General features: G+C 42.4%; 3 protein-coding genes across 3 annotated transcripts; 1 reads left to right on the top strand and 2 right to left on the bottom strand.

Annotated features, from left to right (window-relative positions):
- Positions 1–2,066: 2,066 nt before the first annotated feature.
- LOC124073636 (protein NATD1-like) lies at positions 2,067–3,396 on the bottom strand. Its single transcript, XM_046415998.1, has 3 exons — positions 3,158–3,396; positions 2,359–2,477; positions 2,067–2,280 (listed from the first exon to the last, which is right to left on the bottom strand). The coding sequence occupies exons 1-3, from the start codon at positions 3,309–3,311 to the stop codon at positions 2,164–2,166; spliced, it is 390 nt and encodes a 129-aa protein (XP_046271954.1). The 5' UTR covers positions 3,312–3,396; the 3' UTR covers positions 2,067–2,163.
- A 536-nt stretch (positions 3,397–3,932) lies between these two features.
- LOC124073635 (dehydrogenase/reductase SDR family member 7C-B-like) lies at positions 3,933–7,899 on the bottom strand. Its single transcript, XM_046415997.1, has 7 exons — positions 7,677–7,899; positions 5,802–5,979; positions 5,574–5,686; positions 5,124–5,334; positions 4,948–5,040; positions 4,548–4,703; positions 3,933–4,453 (listed from the first exon to the last, which is right to left on the bottom strand). The coding sequence occupies exons 2-7, from the start codon at positions 5,962–5,964 to the stop codon at positions 4,248–4,250; spliced, it is 942 nt and encodes a 313-aa protein (XP_046271953.1). The 5' UTR covers positions 5,965–5,979; positions 7,677–7,899; the 3' UTR covers positions 3,933–4,247.
- A 1,404-nt stretch (positions 7,900–9,303) lies between these two features.
- LOC124073756 (splicing factor U2AF 65 kDa subunit-like) lies at positions 9,304–18,022 on the top strand. Its single transcript, XM_046416216.1, has 11 exons — positions 9,304–9,648; positions 11,025–11,199; positions 11,304–11,407; positions 12,255–12,406; positions 12,506–12,622; positions 12,786–12,924; positions 13,282–13,361; positions 15,425–15,547; positions 15,634–15,720; positions 16,160–16,402; positions 17,161–18,022. Exons 1-11 carry the CDS (start codon positions 9,600–9,602, stop codon positions 17,290–17,292), a joined length of 1,401 nt encoding a protein of 466 aa, XP_046272172.1. The 5' UTR covers positions 9,304–9,599; the 3' UTR covers positions 17,293–18,022.
- Positions 18,023–18,399: the final 377 nt, after the last annotated feature.

Genomic DNA, 18,399 nt, shown 5'->3' with positions numbered 1-18,399 from the left:
ACGCAAACATGGTGTTAAAGAAGCTTCTTTTCACACTTGTGATGCTGCACACTGGGAACACGTTAACCAAGCACTCGCATGCACCCGACATTTGGATTCATTTCACCTTCTCAGTCTGTGATTTTATTCTGTTTCTGATTGATTTATGTGAGCCTGGTTCTTAATGATGGGCTCTTATTGGTGTAATGGCTGATGAACATTTTCTAATTTGAGACATAAATCAAACATTGACAGTACAAGAGCAAGAGAGAGGTGAGGCAAAATGTCCACGATGGAGAAAGACTGACATCTGTTGGAGACTCGCCGACTGTGATCCACTGGGCAGGATGAATTTCTGTGTCGCTCGACCTTTGGGTGTACCTGTCAGTGAAGATGCAAAATTAAACATGATTGCAAACTTCTCTACCAAATTCAATTAAATCCCCGGTTATCGTTGGGGTCGTTGGTTCAGCTCTGCACAGCAGCAGCAGACTGGTGGAACATGTCATTTCTGCTGCTGTGGTGGCAGAAGTAATCTCATTATGTGGCCACAATCCAAGATATACTGTGCTGATTTCATCTTAGATTCCCGGCTCCTGGTGAGGTCACAGCTGAAGGAAAATTACAGTTTCTTATGAAGTGGCTGTTATTTTCTCATCTTTTTGCCCTCAGTTACATGATCTTATGATAGAGGAGGCAGGAACTGCTGACACAAGTTTACAATGAGAACACAAGGCAGCCACACGAGTGGTCTTTCACTGTTTGAATCATGGTTTTTGTATTAATAATTAATGAAATGAGCAAACATTTAAGTCCTAAAATTTCCATTAGATCTTGCTGGGCTTCCTCCTGATTCAAACTACACTATATAGACAAAAGTATTGGGATGGGGTTGTTTCTTCCAGGGATTTAGCTAAAGGCCCCTTACCTTCAGAGATGGGAAATCTTTGGGATGAACTGGAACGGAGATTGTGAGCCAGGCCTTTTGGTCCAACATCAGTGTGTGACCTCACAAATGCTCTACTGCATGAATGGGCACAAATTCCCACAGAAACACTCCAACATGTTGTGTTGATGCTGTTAGAGCTGCAAAGCTGTCTGTGTGTTTAGAAAGAGACGTCATTAAAGTCCCTGTTGGTGTAATTGTCAGGTGTCCCAATACTTTTGTCCATATAATGTAAACCTGTGCACAAAGATGGCAGCGCTGAAAGTAATTTTATTTTAGTGTGTTGGTCCACTGCACACAAGTTTGAGAAAGAAAAAAAAAACATAAATAAAAGTCTTAATGTCGCACATTTTCAGCTTTTTATCAATTTGATTAAAACACTGCAAGTCTCGGCCCTTCGAGAGGCGGCTTGTCATCTTCGTGGACATCTTCAGTCTACATGCCAGACCCAGACGGACAGGGACAAAACCACCATTTTACCTGCCACGACGCCGACGGCTGCAGAGGCCACGAGGAGAAGCAAACCTCTGGACACCGATGAGTGGACGGTACAGGGACAGTTTACCACGAGACAAGAATTTCCCTCCAGGGATTAATAAAGGAATTCTGAGACAGCATGTCGCACGTCCCACAGCTTCTCTTCTGTTCTGGTAACGATTGTCAGCAGCAGGGGGTGTGTGGAAAGAAATATCAACACTCACACAGTCAACTATCCAGACAAGATGCTTTAACTGTCAACAAAGATGTCTTCAGTATGAATACCCAAAAGTTATATCTTGATAAAACACTGATAAATATTAATACTTTGTGAGGAATTATACAGTACATATTACAGATACAAGGGAACAAAAAGTATTCAATCTGATATAAAAATAAAGATCACTTCATTAGTTGACAAAAATACAATAAAAAACACTTTCATATTTACGGGGCACTAAAGGAACAGTCCGCATTATCTCAATTTAGGGGTGAACTTTTCCTTTAAATTTCTGTCTCTTTAACAGTAACATGAATTACTATGAATTAACGATGGATTACTTCGATGGGTTTGGTCAAGCTTTTGTATGATATTACATTTAAAATCAATCCAGAGTAAAACGGTCGTGGAGGAGAACCACGTTTCAGGTCAGCAGGTCAAGTCGCTTCATTTGGCCTCCACAGTCCCGCACATGAAGGCACATGAGGTTGCAGTTGATTGGAGGAAACATCACAGACTGTGCTGGACACACAGGCAGCAGTCAAGCGATGACGAGTTCTTTATAAAGCTGCAGTGGGTGCTCCTCAATGTATTTCTTTATGTACCAACAGGAGACACGAGCCTTGAGGTTTTCTTCAAGCAGAAAGTCCATGGCAGCCTGTGAAAGGAGGACAAAAACACATGAAATAACATTCACGCTTAGTGTCTGCGGTTCCTGAGGAGTTAAAAGTCTTACCTGGGACAGCTGTGCTGCAACACCTTGACCCCTGAGAGTCTCTGGGACGTAAGTTGACATTAGATCCACCTCCTTGTGTCCGGTGAATCTGTAGTGCAGCACCGCACAGTCACGGGACCCTGTGGACAGAGGACACGGAAGACCTCACCATTACTGACAAACATGTCAAGCGAACTGTGTGCTTTCAGTTAATCGAGTATTTATGACTTGTGTTTTCTAATGAAGATACACTTGTCATCTCTTTTGTTTAACTTTAACGGAGAACTTGGGTGCACACTGAATTCAGTATGAGCCCTCAAAAAGCGCTGTGCTGGCTCTACATTAACCGTTTAATAGACTATGACCAAATACCAAACTCCCTCCGAAAGTACCTTAATTTTAGGTGCCTGACTCACGCCTGAAACACCTGTGTTGCTCTGACCATCCGGTTAAGTAGCTACTACATGTACTATAATGCGTTACTTTATCTAATAGTATGTATGCCGAATTGTTATACGGCTGAGTATAAAAATCGTATAAGTTAAAGTCATTCATATTATATCTGCAACCTTTGCCCCATGTGCCATAGCACATTAAATTTCCAGAACTTTAAAGCGAGTTTCGCTGAGCGTTCTCTCCTTCCGAAAGACATGGAGACTGCCAATGTTACAGCAGAATCAACGACAACGGCTGCATATTCTAACGGTAATTTAATCCATCAATCAGATATGTAGATTTCAGCAGGCCGCGAATGGACGCCGGGCTACGATACAGGATCTGTCCGGGTACCGGAGCGTCATCCCGGGCTCTCTCTGCTTACCAGCCCCGCTGCCCGGAGTGACGGTGAAGCGCAGGTTCTGTCGGTCATGTTCAACCACTAAACTGCAGCTGGAGCTCAAAGAACTGAAGGCGACCGGGTAGGACTTTACTCTGAGAGCCGAGGCAGTGAGTCCGGAGAATATTTTAAAGGCCATTTTTAACGACAACAGGCAGGTAAGTCTGACCGACGTGTAGTAGTGATTATACAGACCGTCCGCTAGGGGGCGCCGGATGCACACAAGACACAAACAGGCTTTTCATGACATTTCTTTGACCTCTGTGCCTTTTCGACAGCAAATTATTTAGAAATGTCATTTAACATTTACTTATGACAATTCCATGTACATACACTGTTAGTCTAATTGTTGTTTAAAGTTCTGCAGTCAGAGTTTAATAATTTCAGAGGAAATGTTCTAGAAATACTCATATAATTTGGCATTAAGCAGAGAGGACAAAAGAAAAATGTTTAATCATCACTCTTCCAAAAATGTATTCCAATTAACTGCAATGATAATAGAGTCTTTTAGTTAGTATACAGTAGGTCAGTTGAATTTATCCACAGGAATTCATACTATTAAACAAGTATGAATAGTAAAATTTTCTAGTAATGGTTAAATAATTACTTGGGTTTAATTGAGTCTTTCACTTTGAAGAAAAAAAGATTTTCTCTACAATTAGTGCCAAAGTTCATAGTCTTTTTTTTTCTTTTTTCTGAGGTTTGGTCTTTGTGCCAGCAATGAACTCTTTTTAAAATAAATAAATAACTTTTGCATGACTGATATATTATTTTATTTGTCTTCCAAATGTTATCCAGTCCACAAATACATAAGCAGAACCAACATTTTCTTTATAATCAACCACTGTGTTATGTAAATTCTGCACTTGGATGATTTTGTATGTATGTTAAGCTATAAAATGTACAGAAGATGAATCTCTGTGACAGGAAAACCTGTGAACACATATGAGCTGTCCCATAAGAGGCCATAACAGCTTAGGACGACCTGCTGTTTGCAGGCCAAATTGTCTGCTCACGTTTTTCAGAGCCATCATTTCATTCAGTTTTACGTTCCTGTCATTTAGGACTAACACTCCTACATCTTCTCAGCGGCAGCAGCGTTGTTCACTCCTGCAGCCATCACGGCGAAGAACACGTTAGGGAAGAAGGACCTGGTGTAGATGGCCACCTTGGGGAGCGAGGGAGCGATTAGCACCTCCCTCCTCTTGTTGTTCAGCGTCTTCACAATCTCAGCCGCCGCCTCGTCCGGAGAAACGCCGAGCAGTTTCCGAGTGTACAAAACTGCAGACGAGAGAGAGAAAAGAATATAAAAGAGAGGGAAATCAGTCTGAAGCATCTGCTGGGGAGCGTGAACGTCCAGACCAGTCGGACTTACAGGAGCAGATGGATTTGGAGGAGGCCGCGTCAGCGTTTTCAGATGAAGAGGGGCTGATGAAGGTGTGGGTGATGGTGCTGACCGCGATGCCATACTCTTCCACTTCAGCTCTCAGGCAGTCAAAGAAAGCCTGAACCGCATGCTTAGAGGCTGCGTCTGGAAGACAGAGGCAAAGTGACGCACCTGGACAGGTGACAAAGTTCATTAACTTCTACTACAGCCGTCAACACGCCATCGACACCTGGACAGACGGACGTCCCTGTGCATTTTAAAACGCACACACGCGGTAGCTACCGTTTGTCTCATTCACGGGAAGGTTTTGTGTGCAGTAATTACCTCAAAGTCTTTAATGGAGACTCATGTTAGAACGAGCTTTATGTAGAGGAGCACCTGAACTCACATGTGGTGCGAAAAGGCACAGCCAGTTTGCCCTGGATGCTGTTGACCAGCAGCAGGTGCCCGGTTCTCCTGGAGATCATGGAGGGCAGCACACCTGAAACACAAACAGTCAACACGCCGCAAAGCAAGAACACGACCACGACACAACGCTGAAATCCGATCGTGACGGTTTCCAACCTTTGGCCAGCGTGGCCGGTCCGAAGTAGTTGTTGTCCATGAGTAACTTGTCCATCTCCAGAGACACACTGTGTGCCGGAGCTTTGACCTTCATGCTGCTGTTGAGGATGAGGATGTCCAGGCAGCCGTAACACTCCATGATCTCTGCGATCACCTCGGGCATGCTGTCCATATCTCCAAAATCCAGCAGTACCAGTTTAGGAGGAAACGTCTGAGGAGGAGAAACAGTGACGAGAAGAAGGTCTGCTTTTTCGCTTTTCGGATTAAGATTTTACATTTAAAACACACGTGACGAGCTTATACAACACAACGTTAAAGGTTAAACCAGTGATCAGATCTCCTGCCTAAACTTCTCAGACGGTTTCATTAGAATATCTGTTGGAGGTCCTCTCCCATCAATCTTCTCCCAACCCCTCAGATGTTCCTCTAGCTCTCGGCCTTAACACTTACTACTGTGGGGTCTGAGGCGTTTGCCAAATCATCAGCGAGTTCTTCGAGCTTCTCCCAGCTTTTCCCACAGAGGATCAGCCTTGCGCCTCCTTTGTGAAACACACCTGCACATTCTTCATCGGTACACACACACACACACACACACACACAAAGGTGAGATGAGAATAACTGCAGCGTCATGAATGAGTACTTTGCAGAGTCACCTCTCATTCATCGGCTTATGCCAACCTTTTCCGAGCCCAGACAAAGCGTCACTTATAACCACGACCTTATTGCGTACTGATGTTTTGGACAACAGTCCGATCACGGCACCGTACAGGTAGAAAAGACCGGCGGTGAGCACGACCACACATGGCACCAGGAGAACCGTGGTGGTCCACACCGGGTCCATCTCCTGGAGAATATCCTGAAAAATGTAGAATTTTTATGTTAAATACTCGGGAGAGAAAGAAAACAGGAGAATCTTTGTAAAGACTCTAGACTTCTATATCCAGGGAAGTGCGGCTAAAAGTTAAGAGAGAAGACTGACGTCCCTCTTTCTGTCTGTTTGATGTGAGGCTTCAGCCAGGAGCTAGTTAGCTTAGCATAAAGACATTAAACATGGGATAGAAAGCTGGTGCTGCACTTTGCTGTCATAAAAGCTTATAACTACACTAACTTGCTCCTGACCGTAACTTCACATTCACAACACAGACATAAGAGTTCTGTCAATCTTTTCATCTAAAAGTGAAGGAGTTCCCAAAAAATTTCAAACTATCCCTTTAAAAAAAAGGCTCAACACACCCAGTCACAAACCACCAGTGCTGAACGGGTTAGCCGACACGTTCTCGTTGTAAAAGCATGTTCGAAGGTTTAAACATACTTTTTAGATGGCGAGTTATGGAGCAGATGAGATGGGATGGGATGTCAAAGACCACTTTAGGATCTACAGTGAGGACCAACAACATGGAAGAGGAGCGTTTCATACCCAAAAGCTCTCCGGCTCCGTAACATTGGGCTCCATCTCACCTTCTACAAGCATTTTTAAAGCTAACTATTCTTACAGCTCTGAAATAAAAACAGAGAAGACATTTTCAGCTGCGTTCTGACATGACGAACACCACATCGTTCGTGTCTCTGCAGGAGCTTTGAGCCCACTGGATGTGCACGATGATATTTCTATGGTTATACACATAATATACAGACAAAATCACTTCCTGAAATCATACAGCTGAAACAAAGATTTAATTTGGGGGGGAAACTTATTTTATTTCTGTGATGTCAGGCGGGTTTCAGTTGATTTGGGCTGTTGGTTCATTTTCAGGTGTCTTTCATGTCAAAAGGTTTTCATAAATCCAAGCACGCACTGAGAGCGTGTTCGCAAACGGACGTCAAACTCTGTTTCAAAAACTTTTCAAACCGTATTTCAATCTTTAAAAACTTGACTTCAACCGTCAGATCTTTGTTTCAGTTTTCTGGATTGTGAATGTGTTTGTGTTTTCAAAGAGACTACAAAGAAATGCAGAATCACTGTGCATGACTTCAAGAGCCTTTCACTGATATCTTTAATAATCTGAAGATGCTCAAAATGCTTAAAGTGACTGAAAAGAGATGCAGAACAACCTCAGAGAGATGCAAAGCAGCTGTAGACACAAAACAAACACAAACTTCAGGGGTTTGAGAGGCTCCACATCGTTACGTTTCTTTCATGAGACAATCTTTCCTTCACATAAAGAGTCACCTGACAGAAATCACTCGACCAGGCAGGCTTGTTGTCTTCACATTAAGACGATTATCATGACATTTGCCACGCCGAGTGCTGGCTGTTTGACCAGGAAGGAGCTTCTAAATATAAACTGGCCCAGAAACAGATACTGAACCTTTCACAAAGACTGGGTGTCACGGAGTATCGGCCAGCACAAAGTCCAGACATGCAGAAACACAGTGAAGAAGTGGACAGGAAGACGCAAACTGACCACTTTGTCATTCTGGGCAGCAGCTGTCGAGAATAAAACTAAAGATAAGTCAAAATGTGACTCAAAGTCCTCCAGCTGGGTGACAAAGTGTCCTGACAGATTAAAGAGAGCTGATGCTGCAGGGGGTGAATTATCAGCCAACACTTACTGCTCGGCAGGCCTCGGCAGGCGCTCTGGACTCTGGATTTGTTCTTCTCCTGAGGAGCTGTAGCTGCACTCCTCAGCTGCTCCTCCAACACGATGGCCTCCCACCCGCCCGGCCGGCCAGCCACAGCAATACTTTGGGATTTGAGCTCTTTTAATAGCAGCACAGCTGAGTCAGTTATTTTCCACGTACTTTGTCGACATGTTTAGAATGACAGGTGGGGAGGAGAGGGAGGGCTGCGTGGTCGAGGGCACGCATTTCCATTGGCTGCCATAAAGTCACATTCCTGAAAATGGCATTCAGATGATGTTAAATGCACATTTTTCTCTACCTTACATATTGTTTATATTGTGTCACGTAAAGGTCATTTTCTCCATGCAGTTTTTTGTCACAATTTGTTTGGTTTGTTTCCATGTGATGTGTTAAAGGCGCAGTATGTTGCTCCTGCCACCAGGTGTCTCTCTCTGTAAAAACAGAACGTAGAAGAGCGTACGTAGCGTGTGAGTTAGCATGTGATGGCAACATTCAGTCGACAGCCTTTGTGCTTATGCAACTCAACAAAATGTACAACAAAGGTCCAGTTGTCTTCAGACATTTTAATGGCTAAATGTCACACATTAAATCTTTAAGTCAAAGATCACACATCACGTGACAAAGGAAAAGCAGCTCATCACATGGAAATGAAGCTTTTTTTTTGTCCGGTTTGTCATAAGTTTGTTGGAAGCAGGAGTTGGAGGAAGTACGTGAATCCTCCACTCAAGTGAAAGTTCTGTTACTGTGGGAGATGTGAGGGAATGTTTAATTTTAGACGCCTGCTCACTGGCCTTCACACTTCACATGAGCAGAGGAAGTCAAACCTGTTGGTGTCCTCGACTCCAGTGATAACAGAAGGACTCGGCGATACGCGATTCTGTGTGGCGTGTGGCGGATTGTGTAAAGGAAAAAATATTTAAATCAAAAAGTTCTTGCCTTAAAACACATCAAATCGTTGATTTGGATGATCGTGTCAATCCCTCCGTTTTAGAGGGATTTTACTTTGAAACTGAACACCAGGAAGCCCTGACTCTCTGTAAGAGCCCAGTGAACCTGGTCCGTGCGAACAGGAAGTTTCTCAGTGACAGCCTGTCATTTTGGTGCTTATGAGTCAGGTTGATTTTTAAAATTTGAATAAAAAAAAAAAAAAAAAAATTCAATTTTACAACAGTTTCACTTCACACAAATGAAACGTCAGTTTTATTATCTTATTCATTTTATACATTATTTAATATTTATTTTGTCATACTGATCATAATTTTATCCTCTTTCAAGTTAGTGGTACGATGTATGTACTGCACATATTGAAGCTATAACACAGTTGTATCTGCTTTCACAAAATACATGTGTTTTGAACCTCTAAAACTTTCGCTAGCAACATATTTACTAAAATCTCTTAACATTTTTAAACCTTTAATGGTGCAGCCTGATTTATGAGCATTTTTTATTAGCAGCCTGATTTACTAGATTGAAACGGACAATTTTAAATTCAGACGTTTAATGTAAACAAAAACAGCTGCAAACCAGTTCCGCTGATTAGTAGATATTGTGTGTGTGTTTGTGTGTGTGAAGAAATTAAAGACTCGAAAATTCTCGCAATCAAGTTATATGAATTTAACAGCACCACCGGATGTCGATACCATCATAATAAAAGCGCAAAACTAAAATATAGTACTTGTCACCAAAATACTAATTCAGTTTTCATAGAGAGATACTGAGTGGTTTTATTTTGAAGGTTGGTAACCGGACGTTGAGTGTGCTTTGTGTGTATGATTGACACTGGGGAGATTTCAGTGTTTTTGCTGCACTGACACAGCGGCTGGTTTGTTTGTTGTAGTCCCTCAGACAAGGCGGACCTGCTTTGTATTTTCAGACAGCGACATAACAGATGTGATGTCGGACTTCGAGGAATTTGAAAAACAGCTGAGCGAGAATCGACAGGGTAAGCGTTAGCGGTCTCTCTGTGCCCCAATTTGGTCCTCAAGCTAGCAGCGCAGCGACGGCATAGTGCGTAACGTTAGCTCCCTACGCTTATTTTATGAATGAATAACGTGTCCTGACAACAACTTCAGCGTGTAGTTCGCCAAGCTATGACTCAGCGTGTTTCATGTTGGCGTGGTTAACATTTAGCCTCACGATGCCGGTAATCTCCTCCTCATCATACATCTACCACACAACCGCTGCTAAAGCATCCGACGGTCCTGAACGCAGTCCGGGTCCCGCTGAGAGTAAACCGTGAACTTACCTGCCGTTCTGCTGCGCGTAATAAGGCAGATGCCAAACTACATTTAAATCTTACATATTTCAGAATATTATCCTCTCTTGCAAAGATACATACATGTAGAAATGATCTAATATGATATTCTCTAAATTATTATGATGTACATTTAAGTTCGGCATCCATTATGATGCAATATATTCTCTCTCAATAAGGTCATGTTCTACTAAATGACGTATAATATCATCTGAAAAATAAATCCGCACATAACAGGAAATAAAGTAATTATTTAGTGACAGTTTATTGTTGGAGACATCTCTTGTTTTATGTATAATAAAAAACATATATTCTTTTGGTAGCTTTTGGCTTTAGTCACATAATCAAGATGAGCATTTTTCACTGTTTTCTAACATTTAACCACTAAACAGTCTATTAACTGGGAAAATAATTGTCAGAATAACTAAGAATGGAAATAAATTATTCACTCAAGTACAGTCAGGTAGAGCCATGAAATTCCAGAAAAATTAAAGAAAGAAAGAAAATAATTCAGAACCTTCCACTGAAACACACCTCGTGTAAAACCTGACATTTAATCAGTGTGGAGCCACCCGGTGCGTCAGGTCTGCACAAAACCTCCTATCGATTTATTAAAAGGTCTTAAGTCAGGTTCTTTTGCCGAGAAGAAAGGCCACATGAAACTGTCAGATGAAGAAGAAGAAGAAATACGATGCAGTCGTCTCTCCACAGCACAGAGGAGTCAGCAGGCTGTCAGAGCGGGAATAAAAACGGAAGAAAAATATGATTCCCTTAAGTTAGTGCCATGAAATAATATCAGTCTAATTTTAATGAATATTATTAAGTTAATAATGTGAGAACAAGTTCTCATTTTGTTACACAAGATAAAAGCAAGATTTTCTTATCATATCATATCTTTATCATCTGTTTTGTATATAAAAATTAAAATGTGTTTAATAAATGTAGAGCAGGAAAAAGTACAAAATATTTGCAGATTATTTTTCTGTCAGCTGATGCAGCTCTTCTACTCAGGGCTTCATTTCTACATTGATGCAGTAATAGATTAATTGTTGCTTGCTGCACAGAGAGAGAAAGAGAAAGACACAAAAAGAGGAGTCGCAGTGCATCTCCCAGCCGAGGAGACAAACATCGCAGCTGGAGCAAAGACCGAGGGAGTCGCAGCCGAGAGAAGCGGAGCCGCAGCCGAGACCGGAAGAGTCGGGACCGCCGCAGCTCCTCCCGGGACCACAAGAAGCACAGGTCAGCGGGTGGAGCTCTGCTGCGGGCCTCACGGCCACGCCACACAGGCTCTTATTGTGAAAATACTTCCTGCAGCTTTTATTTTGTTGTTTATCTTCTGGCAGCCACTCTCCGAGGCGAACGAGGAAGAAAAGGACCTGCAGATATTGGGATGTGCCCCCTCCTGGCTTTGAACACATCACACCAATGCAATATAAAGCTATGCAAGGTACTTCAACGTGTTCTCTCTGCTCATGTGGTCTGCTGGACTGGCAGTAGCATCCTTACACAGGACGCACATATCTTTAGACTTACACTTTAGAATTACACTATAGGACATACACATATATGGACAGAAGTTTTGGGACTCTAATGACGTCTCATTCTAAACACACAGACAGCTTTGCAGCTCTAACAGCTTCCACTCTTCTGTGAAGGCTTTCCACAACATGTTGGAGTGTTTCTGTGGGAATTTGTGCCCATTCATGCAGTAGAGCATTTGTGAGGTCACACACTGATGTTGGACCAAAAGGCCTGGCTCACAATCTCCGTTCCAGTTCATCTCAACAAACTGTTGCCACAAAGTTGGAAGCATAGCATTGTCTTGGTATGCTGAAGCATTAAGATGTGTGTTGCATATAAACACCCAGAAAGCTGCTTCGAAATCAGAGAAAAAAAAGACACATTTTATAGCTCACATTTTTAGGTTTTGAGACTCAATTCTGACTCACTTCTACGCCTAAAAACACTTTGTTCTCATACATTTTAGGTAAAGAAAGATTTTAATGACCCTAATACAGTTCGTAGTTTGATTAAATAACCACATTAAGAACATATATAACCTTAACAAAAGCAGACGTTTTTATTAATGTTATGGTGAGGGAGGGAAAAAGAAACTGGACTTTCTTCCCATCAGAATTCATTCACTCATCCCGACAAGCTCCCTCAATATTTATTTCATTTCCGACATTTCAGGGGTCACTTTAATGCTCACTTCAGATGAATCATCCAGATATGAGTCACTGCAGTATTGCTGAAGCTAACAGTTTTATAGATCACAGATTCTCTCTCCTCAGCTGCCGGGCAGATACCAACAATCGCTCTGCTGGCGACGTCCACCACCACCGGAGTGGCTGCAGCGCCAACACAAGTGCCCATCGTCGGCAGTCAGATGACCAGGCAAGCCAGGCGCCTGTATGTTGGGAATATTCCCTTCGGAGTGACTGAGGTGAAGTCTCTGCTTCCTCTTCTCTCCAGCTTCCTGTCTGCGCTGGCGTGCTCGTGATGCAGTGTTTCCTGCCATCATGTTTGTTGTCTTTCTCCTCAGGAGTCCATGGCAGAGTTCTTCAATGCTCAGATGAGGCTCGCAGGCCTTTCGCAAGCCCCGAGCAACCCTGTGCTCGCCGTGCAGATCAATCAGGATAAGAACTTTGCTTTCCTGGAGGTCTGTGTTCTGATGTAAAACAGTAAACCTGCTGTAAGATAAGTTTTTCTCTGCATACATATAAAGATTTGCCACTCACTTCCTCCTTATCGCCCCTCCCACACGTTATTACTCGTTTGCATCTTTTACTGTGATGAGTCCTAACGAGATTCGTGCTTTGTAGTTTCGGTCTGTGGATGAGACGACGCAGGCCATGGCCTTCGATGGAATCATTTTCCAGGGTCAGTCGCTGAAGATCAGAAGACCCCACGACTATCGGCCTTTACCCGGCATCTCAGAGCAGCCCGCTTTCCACGTCCCAGGTTTGTTGCTGAGTGACACCAGCAGCATTATAAAGATGGCCGACGAGTCTCCACGTCCTCTCGCTGTACCAAAGTAAAGGCTAAATATCCCGAATACGAGCGCTGACAGCACTGACATCATTTGTATATGACAGGAACCATCTTTGTCTGATGAGTGCTTTGAATTTTTAGTTTGGCCCAAGTGCCATCTGCTAACATGGAGGGGGAGGGGTTTATGAGCTGTACTGCAGCCAGCCACCAGGGGGCGATCCAGATGTTCTGGCTTCACTTTGGAGAGCTTCCATGTCATCCATCTTTACACACAGTAATGACAGGTTGTAGTGTGCGATACAGAAAATGTTTTGCTTGTCTCTGCAGGCGTCGTCTCCACAGTCGTCCCCGATTCGCCCCACAAACTGTTTATAGGAGGTCTGCCCAACTACCTTAACGATGACCAGGTATTTCACTGAAAACAGACCCGACAGGTGCACTCATGTTCCCGCAGTTTTCCCTCACGTGCTGAGGCTTTTGTCACACATGTTTAACGTTTCTTTATGCCATGAGATATAAAAATAAAACTGTGTTGTAGTAGAGAGAAAACAGAAGAGATCAGATCAGAGCCAGAAACAGGACGTGAGCTTGTAGAATAAATGCACAAAAAGACAAAAAAGTAATCAAGTTCATAATAACACAATATATGGGAAACATAACTAGGTTCATATTTCATGTATTTGTGAAAATGTTTCTGATATTTTATTTCAAAGTAAGGGACAACTTCTAGATAGTTACCTTTAAACCAGGCTTTTATTTTGTTAAAACTACCTGATATTAAACAGACGTTAATCACAGAATGTCATTACTCATACATGAATATGATAGGAAGGCTTTTTGTGACTTGGCTCTCTAAGTAAACTGCTCATACCTTTCTCATGTTAAGCGTACTGATTAAAGAAAGGTAAGCAAAGTCCAGTGTGTCTACGTAACTGTGGGCTACTTAGGCCTGAATGTTGCTCCGTATTCATTTGAATCGATGTTGTCAAAGAAAAAGTCCACCTTAAGAGACCTTCTGCTAAAAAGAATGACGTGAATGTGCTTGTGTTTATGCGTCTGTTTTTTGCAAAACAAATTTAAGATCTTTTAATTTAATCTTTTAAGGAACCAAAAATTAACAAATACTAATTTGGGTCACTGTTATGAGATTTTTTTGTTAAACGTGGAAGTCATTGAAAAGCCCAGTATTGGTTGAGTTATTCCTGCAGTCAGGCTTTGCACCCACTGATTCCAGTAAGATAAACCCATTATGTCGTGGTCGTAGAAAGGCATTATGGGTAAAATCAGGCAGGTTGAGGAAGCGTGGGTTCACCTTATAAATGAATAAAAGCTTGAGAAATGCGTTGAACTTTTGAAATGAATCATAACTGAAATTACGAGTGGACTTTTTCTCTGAGAATATCAGGAGTCAGAGTCAGTATTTGCTGCTAACTGAGTCCAGGACTCTGCCAGGTTTACAGTAGGGCTCCATGTTTGCTCTCAGGTGAGCAGATGGTGTAAATGTTCACAGTGAATTTAAGCCTGTGTCACCTCCTCCTAACCAGCTCACAGAGCACATGTAGCTGATGTATATTATTCACTGATTCATTTTTAATACTTGCAGTCGCTGCCACTGCGTTGATACTCACAGCTCTTTCATTTTTGTTCCCCCACTTTGTCCCCAGCTAGGGGCCTGTAAGATCGTTAAGTCTGCGCTCATAATTTGTTCAGTAGTACTCATCTACTGCTGCCATGCCAACATGTAACACAAGGCAAGTAAGACATTCTGGTCTTCACACGGATACACTCCTAGCCAGCAGGCTCGCTTACTGGCTGCTTTCTTTCTCCCATCATGCTTTTGGAGCGCGTTTAGGACGCGGGGGTTTTGGGTAAAGGCCTGACCGTTAGGACTTGGGGATGTTGTTGTTGATGGTGGTGGTGATGTTGTCTTTCTTTTTTGTGGGGGTGTATTTAACGTAAAGGTAAGAACGTGTAGTTTCCTGTAGCTGGCAAAATGCAACAACAGTTTTAAATTCGTCAAAATAATGTATTTTTTTTTACCTTACCTCCACCATTTACCGCTCAGCTTGTCGTAAAATAATTTGATTATGAGATTTTTATTATTATCCTTGAGATGTAATTTGCACTCATATAATTATATCTTAGTAATACTCAACATGTCAGGAAGTTATTTTGCTGTTCCCCACATGCAGCCCAGGTCCACATCGTCAGAATTTATTCTTCACAGCTTCCCTCAGACCCCAAGATTTAACATTTCTGTGCACTGCTGTCTCTTCTTTCTTCGTTTTTCTGAAGCAGCGTAGCAAAATCTGTAAAATGTACAAACAGTTTAAGCAAATATTACATAACCGCACACATTTTGTTTGATGTTATGAAGTAGACTGTGATGTGATGGACTCTCTGTAGGCTTCTGCATGTTCACTGTGAATTATCAGTCTCACAGCTTGTTGGCTGACTCTTTTTTTTGCAGGTGAAGGAGCTCTTGACATCATTTGGGCCTCTCAAAGCGTTCAATCTAGTGAAGGACAGTGCCACGTCACTGTCAAAAGGTTACGCCTTTTGTGAATATGTGGACATCAGTGCCACAGATCAGGTAATGATCGCGTGTGTTTTCTGTGTGAGATAATTGGCTGTGTTGTTTGATGTCTTACTTTGAGTTCTGTGTGTTGTCTTTGTTAGGCAGTTGCTGGGCTCAATGGGATGCAACTGGGCGACAAAAAGCTGATAGTCCAAAGGGCGAGCGTGGGAGCTAAAAATGCCAATCCTGTGAGTAGGCTTCCTTTCATCTCTCCATAAAGACCACGGTGAACGGGGAAATGTAAATCTTACTTACAACGTTCACAGTGACTTCACTCTCAAGTTTTCTGTGATTCCTCAACAGGATTCATTCAGAAATTCCTGTTTCCTGGTAAAATAACTGCAAAAAGCTTAGACAGTAAACCTGCATTCTTTTGGTGGCCAGCAGGGGGCGACGCCACTAGTTTCAGTAGGAACTCTGACTGTATTTAAGCTTTGAAAAAGCTCCCATACAGCTTATGCTTAAGAGAAAGCCTTAGAGCCTTAGAGAAAATGAGCCTAATTCTCACTTGACTGATTACCTCACTAAATGGTTTCCTAGACCGTGAAGCAGAGTATGCTTTAGTCTGAGGCTGGGGACGCGAGTGTGACGTAAGTGTGATGTGTATGACTCGTCCTCCACCCGCAGACCTCCATCATAGAGACTCCGGTGACACTGCAGGTCCCAGGACTTCAGAGGCTGCAGAACTCTGGCATGCCCACCGAGGTGCTGTGCCTTCTCAACATGGTGATGCCCGAGGAACTGGTTGACGACGAGGACTACGAGGAGATCCTGGAGGACATCCGCGAGGAGTGCTGCAAGTACGGCACGGTCCGCTCCATCGAGATCCCCCGACCCGTCGACGGCGTGGAAGTCCCCGGCTGCGGAAAAGTGAGCCTCGTGACTCATACAACTTTATTAACTTCACTTTGCTCGTTCAAGATTCAGTTTGTGTTTCTCATCTGAAGAAGACTGACGGCCACTCACTGGGTTGTTACTGGTTTCTAAGTTCCTGAATAAAGTTGGAGCTAAAAGTTGGCTGTGCCAAGTTCAGATCTACTAGCAAACTCTTTTTTAAAATTGAGGTGATCGGCTGTTGTGTGTGGGTTTATTTACCCCCTACAACAGTATGTGTCTCTGGTTAACTTTGTCCAAACTTAAATACTGTAACTGTACATATTTCTTGCTCCAGACGTACATTTGCCAAACAAAACAGTTTGTCTCCAAAATTGAGCTCTTTGAAGCAGAACTGTCCTGGTTTGTTTTCAACTGTGGAATAGTCGTTCCCTCTTTTGGCCAGTGGTGGGAAAAAAAACTCACCAATCTTCATGTATCAGTGGGTGTTTTCTACCCTTCGGCCTTATGGGGGCAGTAATGAGCCAGTTACAGTTTGACTCACTGCAATGAGGTAAAGCAGACACCTTAACTTGGACAAGATGGAATAATTGGAAGAGTTTTGGAGAACCGTGTTTTACTTTTACAAAAGAAAGGATGGAGACTAACTGGTTTGTTTGGCTAATGTTCATCTGGTTGACTTCCCCACAGACAGTAAAGCATCAGCCACTGAGCATGAACACATGTAAACACATTAGGGAGCTCTGACTGGGTGTCCGTTTGTCCATTCAGTACCCACTTGTGTTTCATTGCAGATCTTTGTGGAGTATGTTTCTGCTGCGGACTGTCAGAAAGCCATGCAAGCTCTCACTGGCCGCAAGTTTGCCAACAGAGTGGTGGTTACCAAATACTACGATCCAGACATGTATCACAGACACGAGTTTTGAAAGCACAAAAGAGCGGGGAGCGTCTCCGTCCTTCTTTCTGTTCGCAAGCTTGGGTTCAGTCGGTTTCCTCTTCCTCTGAGTGTTGTGAGCGTGTCATCTCAACCTGGAAAACTCTTGTTTTACCTTCTACCTAACAAACTGGAGTGCAGTGTGTGTGTGTGTGTGTGTGTGTGTGTGTGGCTCTTCAGTACTGAATACCTAACTCCAGCTTTAGCCTAATACTAGTACAGTTTCTGAATTTAAAAATATCCTGTAGTATACATTATATTTGTAGTAGAGCGAATGTGACATGTATCTTACCTAAACCTAATCTAATACTGCCTGACAAAGCCAGAGTTGCAGTCTATCAAGTATGCACTATAAGAGAAAAAAAAGACAAAACAAAAAACAGTCAAATGTTTAGATTTTCCTCCTGAGCACAAACATTTTGTGTTTTAGATCTAGATTTTGAGAAGCCATCATAAATATTTATTGCCTGACTATGAGAGAAAAACTATGTTTTTATTTATTTATTTATTTTTTAAAAGTAAGTTTATTTTCCTCTATGCATCACATATTGAGTTTCCTTGAACATATACGATGCTATTACCTGTGCTGCTTACATAGACCAAATGTTGGCTTTTTTTAGTCAAAAGTGAAAACTTAAATTTTGTCGGCCTCAAAGGTCATTTTGTAAATATGTAATATTTAAAGATAAATATATTCAATTGGTCATGCCGACTGGAAGCTAGTTGAGTTAGAAAATAAAATAAAAAATTAATTGCCTCGGTTAAAACATTTGTATCAGACTTTTGAACAGTTGGCTGTTTGTTAAACCCCTCCCTCTCCGACGAACAATCGTCCAATCACAGCTTAGCAGCCTGATCGAGAGCAATGTTTTCAATTTTGGATGGCTGAAAATTTGAAAAGATTTTTGGTTTGTACAATCCCTTTCACTGCCTTGAATAAATGCTTGCATCCACTGTCAGTCTGCCTGCGTGGGATTTCTTTTATGATCTGTGAATTAAAACCTGGATCAGCCAATTTAAGTGATGATCCAAATATTTTATGAAAGATGGTCAGCAGAAGTGTTATTTTTGTGTTGTTTCTGTCTTTACACAAGTGTAG

Source organism: Scatophagus argus, chromosome 16 (genome assembly GCF_020382885.2).
Source record: "Scatophagus argus isolate fScaArg1 chromosome 16, fScaArg1.pri, whole genome shotgun sequence".
In the NCBI taxonomy this organism is placed as follows: domain Eukaryota; kingdom Metazoa; phylum Chordata; class Actinopteri; family Scatophagidae; genus Scatophagus; species Scatophagus argus.
Note: the sequence above shows the minus strand (reverse complement) of the source record. Positions and strands in the feature narration are given on the sequence as shown.

Excerpts from the sequence above, each read along its gene's own strand:
- LOC124073636 (XM_046415998.1), bottom strand. The coding sequence starts at position 3,311 with ATGGCCTTTAAAATATTCTCCGGACTCACTGCCTCGGCTCTCAGAGTA. Across the intron at positions 2,478-3,157 it reads CACTCCGGGCAGCGGGGCTG|GGTCCCGTGACTGTGCGGTG; the intron begins GTAAGCAGAGAG and ends CTCTGTCCACAG. Across the intron at positions 2,281-2,358 it reads TTGCAGCACAGCTGTCCCAG|GCTGCCATGGACTTTCTGCT; the intron begins GTAAGACTTTTA and ends CTCCTTTCACAG.
- LOC124073635 (XM_046415997.1), bottom strand. The coding sequence starts at position 5,964 with ATGGACCCGGTGTGGACCACCACGGTTCTCCTGGTGCCATGTGTGGTC. Across the intron at positions 4,704-4,947 it reads TGTGCCTTTTCGCACCACAT|ACGCAGCCTCTAAGCATGCG; the intron begins GTGAGTTCAGGT and ends TCTGTCTTCCAG. Across the intron at positions 4,454-4,547 it reads CTCCAAATCCATCTGCTCCT|TTTTGTACACTCGGAAACTG; the intron begins GTAAGTCCGACT and ends TCTCGTCTGCAG.
- LOC124073756 (XM_046416216.1), top strand. The coding sequence starts at position 9,600 with ATGTCGGACTTCGAGGAATTTGAAAAACAGCTGAGCGAGAATCGACAG. Across the intron at positions 11,408-12,254 it reads GCAATATAAAGCTATGCAAG|CTGCCGGGCAGATACCAACA; the intron begins GTACTTCAACGT and ends CTCTCTCCTCAG. Across the intron at positions 15,721-16,159 it reads GAGCTAAAAATGCCAATCCT|ACCTCCATCATAGAGACTCC; the intron begins GTGAGTAGGCTT and ends CTCCACCCGCAG.